Source organism: Chelmon rostratus, chromosome 12 (genome assembly GCF_017976325.1).
Source record: "Chelmon rostratus isolate fCheRos1 chromosome 12, fCheRos1.pri, whole genome shotgun sequence".
Classification (NCBI taxonomy): domain Eukaryota; kingdom Metazoa; phylum Chordata; class Actinopteri; order Chaetodontiformes; family Chaetodontidae; genus Chelmon; species Chelmon rostratus.
In genome coordinates this window covers 19,958,158-19,969,268 of record NC_055669.1, presented here as the reverse complement: position 1 = coordinate 19,969,268, position 11,111 = coordinate 19,958,158, and the positions used below count along the sequence as shown (strand labels likewise).

General features: G+C 44.6%; 1 protein-coding gene across 1 annotated transcript in view; it reads left to right on the top strand.

The window, feature by feature from the left end:
- The first annotated feature begins 7,128 nt into the window (after positions 1-7,128).
- The window catches only part of LOC121615415 (netrin-G1-like), a 56,347-nt gene continuing 52,364 nt past the window's right edge, over positions 7,129-11,111 (top strand). The window contains exon 1 of the mRNA XM_041949769.1: positions 7,129-7,468. Coding sequence (XP_041805703.1) covers positions 7,223-7,468 — 246 coding nt within the window. The 5' untranslated portion in view covers positions 7,129-7,222. The remainder of the gene's footprint in view (positions 7,469-11,111) is intronic.

Here is an 11,111-nt window from a genome sequence, read left to right as displayed (position 1 = left end):
AAATCAATACAGGCCGTGGTTCTATTTGGGGGCATTTTAAACACTTAGCCGCTTAACGTGTAGTCTGCGAAAGGAGCGACAAAGAGCAAACGAAGGAGAGGTGTGGAAATTAGACGAGTATATCTGATTTGTGAGAGGAAGAGATGGAGCGAAAGAAGGTCGGGATGGACCCCTTGAAAATGAGGTGGTTCATTCCAGTGGGTTTATTCTTACATTTTGAAATAAAATGGATGAATGCACGATGGATGTAAGGAGGGGAGGAAAGAAGGATGTCTTAATAACTAAATGTAAAAAAAGGGGGAGGAAGGAGGGAGGGAAGGAACCCAGTGGAAGCCCCAAATTAGTTTTTACTACAATGAACTGTGTTCATCAGAGACTTCTTCTCTAAACTCTTGCAAAGTGCTATAAAGCATCATTTTAGTCAGTAATAAAGAACTTTCTTCACTGAAAATCCTCTTGTGCACTTGTGGTGAGCGTGCAGGAGCTGTCCATGGTGCTGAAGATGCATGCAAGTTGGATTACAGTGAAATCAGCATCATGTAAGAACACTGCTTATTTTGCAGCTTTAATTGCTTTCACAGGATCAAAACATGCCCAGTCTGCTCTGTCGTTGAAGGACAGTCCGCTTGCACAGCCCTAAACACATGAACGGAGAATAAAAGCGTTACAGTGGCTGCTTCCACGACTCGTTTGTAGTTTTTTTGAACCTTTACTGCGCCGACATGAGCTCCAGTCTGCTCAATTACTGTGGTGACCTTCAGATGGGCGCGGTTGTTCTTATCGTGCAATCTCCACCAGTTGGCATTACAGCACAATTAAAATGCGTGTTCAAAGCGACCTGTCAGCGCGGTTGTTTGCCGCGCTGCTTGGCACCCTGTAGTGGAGAGGGTGACATCTATGACTCCTCGCCAAGGGAGCTCGGTAGACGCACCTAACTGTAGTTATTCCTCCAGCTCTGCCTTCAAAAATCCACCGAATAATTACAGCAACAACTCCGGCCAGGGGAGTTTTCCTTTCCCTCATTGTTTTTTTTTGCAAGCGCAGAGCCAATCCCCCACATTCTCAGATGGAAGGTAAGATCTTTTTTATCTTATTTTATTTTATTTTGCTTGTTGTTGTTTGTTTTCCGAAAGCGTCGAGTCCTGAAGCGGTGTTGTTAAGGGAATAATCTGCGTGTGACCTCCGGGCGATCATCGGCGTGCAACCCAGAAATAGTCTGATTATCTTTCCAGAGAGAGAATTTGTCTCCTTTTAAACAGTCGTATTCCTACAACTTAGGTTGCACCCGGATTGCGTTGCGCTGTGAATTTCTCGCCTCTGTCAAGTTTCGGCGGATTTCCTCTGCACATGCATCCCTAATAATAAAACTCAGCGAGTTGTTCCAGCAGGTAATATACGCGGTGTGCCTTATTACACTGTATGTGCCATTGCTGTGTGCCGTATTTGACGGTGTTTTAACTGTTGTGTCTTCCATATGACATCAGTGCGTTTCAGCTTGCAGCTGTTGGGGCCGGGGGAGAGTTGGACGCTGCTGTGGAAAGCGATGCCACTGCAAGAATGCCCCCGTTCACAGATCAGTTCGTGTCGAGTTACGCGTTTATATCAAATTAAAAGAGAGAAAATACATTTTCAGGAATGTTCAAAAAGCGTCACTGCCAAAAACAAGCATTTGCTTTCTTGAATTCCTGCGATGAGTCGCATTTTAAACACAATAAAAAGAAAACCCTAACATCTAGAGGATCAGTCGCTAATTAGAATAAATTATTCTGAATGTTTTGCGCACAGCTCGAATTTAACAACCGCCTAAAAGCAACGTCTGAAGTTCAGCTTTACCAGCCAATCATCTTTAGGACCCGGCGGAGCGCTCGCATGTAACTGGACATAGTGGCTCCATTTGAGGAAGATAGCGCATCTCTCTCCTCCTCTCCCGTCCACAACTCGGCTGGGCTGAGAAATCTATCTAATCCAGACAACCCCGAGAGTTGCTCTCCGCCGGGATGTCTTTTAATACGCGTTGATGGACTTTAATGAATTTGCGAGCGGTGTGAATCCCCTGAACGGCCACTTGAAGTGTTTGCCGTGCGCCATTCCAATGAACGCTGCGCCAAGAGCAGCGCCGCGTAAAGCCAAACAGCCTGCGCACACCAGCCGGCGTGCGGCGGCGTTTGTGAGCGCGAGAGACGGGGTCTGAATGTGAGCGAGTCCCGGAACGATATTTGGAAGGAGCGGCTGCTTTAGCCAGACACAAAAAGTTTAAGGAAAAGTTGAGAGAGGAGAAACCGTCGCGTCGTCCACGCGAATGTGCGCTTTCTGCGCACACATCGCTTTTATTGATCCCAAATTAGAATAAATTAGAAAAGGGAGAATTGGTCAAAGGCGTGTGAAAATCTTCCTGCTTCTACTCTCGGCTGTAAATAACTTGTTGAATGAGCAGCTCGTCCACGGAGCGCATTTAAATGTAAGTATTGTTGTGCTTTAGCTTTCAGATGGTGCCTTTTTCCCCCTTTGTGCATACCGTCACATGTATGATGATGACAATCGTGACTAAATGGGCAATAATAGGATAATAACAGTGGGCTGTTTGATGGGCGGAACGTTAACAGCGATCAGGTCTGAAGTGGGTTAATTAAAAAAGCGGCTCGTATGGAATTTAACAAAAACACCGCAGTTCATATCCACAGCGATTTAACATTTTCCCTCTTTAGGAAGTTTTACTGTGTTGATGAGATTTTCTTTGTTTGGTAAAATGTCTGAGATGATAAATCTGGATGTAAACTTTAGGCTGTTGTCATTTTAAATGCGCCCTCCTTATCCTCAGTCGTTTGATAAGCGGAGTGATGGGACTGTAACCTGTTGCGCAGCAGGTCAGTAAAGTCAGATCTAGGTGTGCCTCTCCTCTGCGCAAAATCTGACCCAGAACACAATGAACACAGATCCTGCTCGTGATTGAATTCTGAGAAACGGCTGTTTTTATATTGAAATTGCGCATGTGACCAGACTGATTGTAACACGTTTGTACTTTTGTGCTTCTGCTTGCATGAATCTTACATGTGCTTGATTTGAAAATGTCTGCAACATGCTCTGAATTTTTGCATGTCGGGGGTTCAGGAGGAGAACTTTGAATAATGTATGGCAACAGATTTCATGTGTGGCGGTGGTGCAGGCTGGCTGGCTGTCTGGCTGGGCTCCACGCTGAGGGACCCCTCACGCTGTCACCACATCGACCACATCCTCTCAGGGAAAAAGCTCTTTCGGGAAGGCACAGCCAGCCCTTGTTGTAAATAAAGGAGTGACTCCAAGTCGCAGAGGTTAAAAGTGCAGCCATCGGACATTAATTGCTTGTTTTATGTGCCTGCGGATCTAGAGCAGCAGGGATGCTATTGACAGACAAAGACATGGAGAGGATTTGGTGAGAGAAAGACCAGAAGAGAGTTTAAATGAGGGACCCAGAGAGGGGGAACGTAGGAGACAAAGACAATAAGAAGACAAATGTGTGCCAGTACAAACATGCTTCTGCCTGCCAGTGGATCCCACTGTGACTCATATGGAAGGGTTGGTTCTTGGCTCGGAGAATGTTGGAAGCATTAACCCGTTTATTGTTGCACTCATCAGCCAGCTATAAAGCACCAGTCTGCTCAAACTGGCTGCGGATCAGAAGTGATTGGTTGGAAGTCAGCGAAATCAATGAACGCAGCGAGGCGGCATTGTGTGCGCGAGCATCCAAAATCCTGACCAGGTGCTCGATACAGACAGACAACAAAATAGCGAGTGTTGCGAGATGAACCGAAGAGGGAGCACCAGTCGAGGCGGTTAGAGTCTTCTTTTGTTTTTATTTCAAAATCAATAAAAGTGTCATCTTGCAGTCACTGATGTTAGACTTTAAGGTGCTGGCCCTCCAGTGCGGAGCACAGGGGCAGACCTGTGTTTCAGCACCATGGACAGCCCCCCCCTCCACGTTGCCCTGCATGAGAGCCAAGAGGGGATCAGAAAAGCCACGCTCGGAGACCGAGAGCAAAGCCGCACTTTAGCGGGATTACTGTAAAATGAATGGAATACATCCGCCATGGTTTTTAAGTGTCTGGCTGGGAGTGTGTGACCAATATCAGCCACGGGGCACGGCTGCCTGCTGACTTTTTAAAACACTCCGCCATGCTTGAGCTGCCCAGGGGATGGAATGCAAGCGGACACAAGGGGGTGTTTCAGAGGCTTCAAAAACAAGTCAAGGAAAAGAGAGAGAGAGAGAGAGAGAGAGAGAGAGAGAGAGGTGAGGTGGTCACCCTGGGCTCCAAGCTCTCTCGCTCTCGCTCTCTTTCCCTGCATACGGAGAGCTGCTCAAATATTAATGACTTTTAATATAGAATCTGACCTCATATTTTTCTCAGTGAGATTACAGCATTCCTGAGTTGCTCCTTGAATTGTGAATGCGACTGTGAGGTATACAGTCAACGCAGGGACGCAGGAAAGTGTGCATTCACTGGAGTTCCTGTTCCTGTGTCATGTTAGGGAAATATTTTGATATTTTGAGAACCAGGAAGGCACAAAGAATTGTCATGAATCAGCTATTTTCATCCACTAATTCATCCGCTGCAGACCTCCAGAGTCTATGAATGAGCTGTCTAAATGGTGTCAGAACACTTATTGTATGCAGAGATAATCTCTTGAGCAGAATACAGATTTGAAATATTTTATATTGTGTGGCTTTTTTTTCCCACCTTTGCTGTCACCTTGGTAGTGCTCTGATGTTGAACGTTGTCTGTCCACGGAGGCTCATTGAGCATCCTGACACCTTGCTTTCATCTGTATAGATTTCATTACTCCAGGTGTCTATGAATTAAATCCAATACTCCCGAGGTTAGCTCCTTTTGCTGTCGCTTATTAGCTTTGAATATTCCCTATTAAATAAAAATAAGATAAGCGACCTCCTCCGCCCTGCCGCTGGTACCTAATTTGACTGTTTTATAATGAAAGTCAACCTCAGTATTATGAAAGGGGGGTTGATCTAGGTGTGTGTGTGTGTGTGTAATTGTGAGATGAGATTGGCCCATCCCATGATGCATCTCTGATCGGGGACTGACATTTATATTTATGAAATTTGATACTCGCATCCCCATGGAAGAAATGGCTTATTCATCGCTCAGAGCTCCAGCCGTGTTATCAAATTTGTAATTGGCCTCTTCTTAGGGAGTCTCTTTGATTGACACAAGCATGTTTAAAGAGGCAAAATTCATTCCCCGTCTCCCCACTACTCTTCCCCCTCTCCCAGCAGAGGTGTGTCGAATGCAGCCGGCCGTCCGCACCCCCGACATGGCTCACTTTGAAGGGTCTGCCGAGCCTGAATAGCAGCGCACATGATTTCTCCGGCTCAGATGAACATCTTTCACTGCAGCTGGAATGTATTCAAGCCTGTAGTCATTTTGTAAAAGGGGCATCAGGTTGGGAGAAGGAAAGCAGTAATTGCCTTAGATGTGGTCAAAACCCATTCAAGCTGGCCCAATTTTCAGCCCAAGACAAAACGGCCAAGTTAAAATACTGAATTCTAATGCCTCCACGTGTCGGCGGGGAGCACAGGCAGCAGCCTGCATGTGTGGACTGCAGCGACTCATTAAGATGAGTTTCTGATTCCCAAATCAGATCTGAATCTTTGTCCTTTCATATGATGAAGCTTTTATTAAAACCCTTTCCCTAATTAATTTGATTTGACTGGATAGTCTCCTGATAAAAACTGTAATCTTTTGACACAAATTGAAAAGTAGCTCTTTCCTGTGATCATAAAAGACTTTCCACAAGCCTCAAACCCCAGCTTACCTAAAAAAAAAATCAGCAGTGACTGTCAGTCACACGGGGGCGGCTGTAGCCTGAAGGCCAGAGGATGAAGCTACTGACCGGAAAGTTACTGGTTCAACTGCATGTTCCGGCAGGTTGTGCCAGGCGTTTTGTAAGTGTGCATTAGAATAAATGATCTGATGTCTCATTGCAAGCTCGCCAAAAAGAGGATAACTGTACACGCTTGTTAGAACTGCACCCCGAGTCGGCAGAGGTTAAATTGAAATGTAACTCCGTTTTTCGGAGCAGCCACATTCGGGAACACACGCTTCTTTTCACCGAGGCGAAACCTCAGGCCGTCTGAGCACATCGACAGTCAACAGTAACTTAACTCCTATTTACAGTGTCATTACTCTGTTGGAGGCTGCCGTATATAGCTGCTCCATTTTGGTCCCCCCTCTCCGCCTCCCGCACACGCTCTTTACCTGCGACACGGAGATCGTGCAGGTCTCCACTGACTGCTGCCAGGCACCATTACCTGACGAGTTACGCCATCTGACTGATGGCTTGTGATGGCTCAGAGAAATGTACAATCCCTCAAATAGACCATTTCTGTCTTCCAATTTTGCTTTAATATTTCCCAAACGCCTCTGAAGGCACTGGGACAAACGCAACTCCAAATTCGGCTATTAAGGAGCAAGAGTCAGAGAAGGTGATACCTTAAACGCACTGACTTGACACATGGAAATAAGCCTTTTTGTATGAAAATCAAATGGAGATTAGGCTCTGCAGAACAAGCTTGATTTGAATTGTATACAGTGATTTTGGCAAGGCTGTTATTGAGGGATCCATATCAACAGTGGAGCCTTGAATTATGCTTGCTTGTACATTATGTGTGTGTGTGTTAGTAGGTGGTACGAAGCACTATGTATTCACCTCAGTGCCCTGAAGCCACGTTGAACCTGTCTTAATATTTTAATAGTGTTTCAAATGTTTTTGTGTGCTTACTCGATCTGTTTAATTCACCAGTCTTTTTCTTCTGTCCTTTAGGATGCTGCCTGTGGCCAAAACCACAACAGACAGGAGATCAAGCTAAGACATCTGACAGCCCCTGACTTATGAGGAGTGTCACTCCTCTCTGCACATCCCATCTGACCGTTAGTTGACCCTTTCATCACCGCTCATCACTCGTGAAGACGCTCACTTGTCGACACACCTCATCACCCAGGCAGAAGTGGCGGCAATCGAAGGCAAAATAACTGAAAGGGGGCTAATCGCTGCCTGAAGCTGCTCACGCTGAAGTAGCAACATGCTGCCGCAGTTCCCAAATGCTCCACTGCACCATTCAAAGCTGCAGGTAATTTAGAAAACTCCCAGCGATATTGTCATTTCTGTGACAAAGCAGCAGCTGTAAAGACAATAAGAAGTTCCCCAGCAAACATACAGAACGACATCAGCGATGCTTTGGCCCGTGTTGTTCACCCTGCAAGCCGTGTGCACCAGCGTGGCACATGCCATGCAACATTACCCGGCGGCCTGGGGACACTATGACGTGTGCAAGTCCCAGATCTATACGGAGGAGGGCCTGGCGTGGGACTACATGGCCTGTCAGCCAGAAGCCACCGACATGACAAAGTACCTGCGAGTGGCCCTCGACCCCCCAAATATCACGTGTGGAGATCCGCCAGAAACGTACTGCGCTTTGGTGAGTCGTAACCTCGCCTGTCCCCTGATGGAGACAAATGAGGCTGTGGGCAGGATCACACAGCATACTAGGTCAGGGATAGAGGAGCAGCGCATACAAGGCAACTTGCCGCCGCTGCAGCAGAGATTGATGTACACACAGACCTGGTGTGCATTAGGATACAAGTGCTAACATCCCCCGGCACACTCACAAACACACACACACACACACACACACACACACACACTCAGAAGCACATCAATATATGCACCAGTCTTGGAGCATATAGCGCAGGTGTGAAAACACAGAGATGCACATTAGCACATACACACATGACACACACATACACACTTAAACAAGAACTGGACATACAGGCAGCTACCGGCTTAAACACACAAACCTGATCATGTGTGTGTGCACAAGTTCACAGACATGAACAAACATGCACATCATAGAATTACAGTAAAATTATTTTAAAAATCTGAATATTTTAGATGTATTTGGGTTAGGAAAAGTGTATTTTTTCTGCAATCTTCAGCAATTTCATAGATGTGGAGAAAAAGGCACTTTCTTTTTGTTTGTTTTTTTTGCAATCTCTTGCAAAAAATGTTAACGTTCCCTTGGAGGATTTTGTGTTCTCGTGCAAAACGTTGCATGCAATTGGAGAACATTATTTATTTTCCTAATATCTAAAATATTTTTGGCTTTTCTGGTGTTCTGTTGTAAGCAGCAACAATTTTTAGAAATATACACAAAACAGTGTATCAATATCAAAGTATTTGACATGTACATGACTGCATATACACAGTCAAACCACACTGACAGCTGCACACACACACATATTGACTTCAGTTTTGGGGCCATTGCACAGACTTACATTCATTCTCTGGAGACCTAGCGTGACCTGAAGCATAACCACTATGTGCCTAACCCTAACCTTAACCTAACCTGAACCGCTGACCCAAAAGCAGCTGCTTTCTAATCGAGGGCACGGCTTTTTGTCCCCAGCTGGACAAGCCGTCCCCAATTAACTGGTCTTTAGTCTGAAATTTGTCCCTGAAAGGAGCCTATGTCAGGAACACACACACACACACAGGATGGATCAGTGTTAACGGTGACAGGGTAATTGTACTGCCGCAGTTATTATGCACTGCATGCTCACCACAGTGTTTAGCATTGTCTTTCATTGGCCCTTATCAAACGTTATCAACAGTTCAACCCCAGGTTGAATTTGTTTAGAATCACACTCAAAGTAAGCAGCGAGAGCCCATAGGCTTTAAAGTGCTTCATTAGAAGTCGTGTGCGTGCCCACCGAGAGCTCCTGCAAGTAAATATTTACCAATTAAAATGGGCATCTTTAAAAAGAGAGTTTTCATTCTTGCAGCTCCAGATGGCATTGAGACATTTAATGCCACTGTAGGATGAAAAAGGAGCCGGTCTCCAGTCGCGTGTGTCGTTCTGTGAAGCTTTATATCAAAACGAACAGTGACACCTTTATCAGCCCAGAAGATTGTCCTGAATACACAACATCAACATTACACAGAGAGTGTATAAAGCAAAATGAAGACAAAGAGAGTCAGCGTGGTCGGACTGATGCTTCATTTCATCATCATTGCCTTATCACAATTTAATCCATGTTTTCGCATTTCTATTATAGTGTTATTTTCCTTTTCACAGTATGTTGTATAGTCCTTGTTACACAGTTTTGCATGTATTACACTGTGGTTGTAAGTGGCTTTAGCTCAAATTAAATAGTTATTAAAGTTGTTTTGCTGGAGATTTGATGAATTTTAAATCATGATACATTAGTTAAATGTATAAAAGCTGCAGGATGTTGAAAGAGAGCTAAGCTAATATATCCAAATAATGTATCTGATCTTCCTGACACCGGTGGATGATGTGGTTATCCTGATTATTATTGTGGGATAATGTCCCTTGCATGAACAGCTGATGCTACACAGCCAGTTAGGTGCTGTGGTACTGTTGGGCATCTGATTTTTAGCCAGCTTAGCGGCACGGCTCTCAGTCAGTCTTTCAGTCCACTTTTGTGCAGACATTCATGGTTCCCAGATGATCAACCCTCCATTTTTGATGATCCTTTTCTTTTTTCTCCAGGCTCTCCATGAGGTTGACCAATTAGAAATAGTAATTTCAAACAAAAGTCTTAATCATATGGATCGCTGTGAAGTTTGGTTCCCCTCAAGATGAACTGTAATCATTTTGGTGACCCCCTGCATTTCATCGAGCACCACCATCAGTTTGTCATGACCGAACACCTGCCAAACCAACGACACTCCCAGCAGCCTCAACGACACTTCTATTTAGTGCTAATCAGCAAATGCTAGCATACTCCTTAGCTAAAATAAGATGGCAAACATTACCTGTTAAACATCAGCATGTAGCGGTCCCATTGTGAGCATTTTGGCATGTTGACTTTAGCATTTAGCTCACAGCAACGCAGTGCCTAAATTCAGACTCAGAGTAGCTATATGGCTAAACGTTCCTGGGATAAGATGGAATTTTATAGATCCAAAAAACAAAAACACTTTCATCTTGCTCATTGAATAGTTGTATATAATGTTTGCTTTTTTGTTAAGAATGGAAAAACACTTGACTGACGCATCATGTAGCTTAAACTGCTGATCGGTGAGCACACTGAGGCTGGACTCAATTTTTTTTTTTAAATTTATTTATTTATTTATTTATTTTTTTTTTTTAGGCTGGACTCAAATGCAAGACTCAAGACACACTTGGAAATCAAAAAGGCTCGAAGCCGGTTTAATAACAAAAAAAAGCTCAATGACAAAAATACAACAAATGGAGAAAGGTGAAAACGGTAACTAAAGGCGCTAAGGTTTCTCAAAATGCAAATGATGACCAAAAGACTCTTGAATAACTAGGCAAGGTAATAATGCAAGGTAGCAAGGACAGGACTGACGTGAACCAACGACTATACAAGACAATCTGGCACAGGACAGGGGAAAACGCAGACACAATATACACGAGGTAACGAGCAACAGGTGGAGACAATCAGGGCGGGGCAGACAATCAGACAGACAAACACACCAGGAAGTCAAGGGCCTGAAACGAGAGGAAAGTTGGGTTTCACAATAAAACAGGAAGTGCAAGACACAACATGACGCCAGTGAACAAAACGTCAAACACGACGAGACATGACAGTTTTTTGCTTAACTTATGGTGAAGTAAATGTTTATTTCAAAGTGTCATGGCTATACAATAAATAATAAAGTACATGTGCCTTTAAACTGATTCCCGACAAACCTCACTTCATTCCGTCTGCGAGCAGACTTTTGAGCAAGATTATGACAATTTCACTTTACCTCTTCAGTGAACTTGCGTCTTTCTTTTCTCTTATTTCCAAAATAGTGCAGCCATTGATGTAACTAGGAGGTGGAGGAATACAAATGAGGGGACTTCAGCGATCTTTGTGTGGTTTCGTCACGTGACTTGTCAGATGTCCTTACTTGTGACTGCGTGTCCGTCACCTCCGACATGAATCTTTGAGGTCATCATTGTTCGGATGATTAAGGACACGGGCTCCTCCTGCGCTCGCCTAAGCAGCCGTTGTGTGTTTGATCTGTTTACATTCTCGGCTGGCACACAGGCAGGCTGAGCCCGGTGACCTTATCCACGGGTGCTTCCT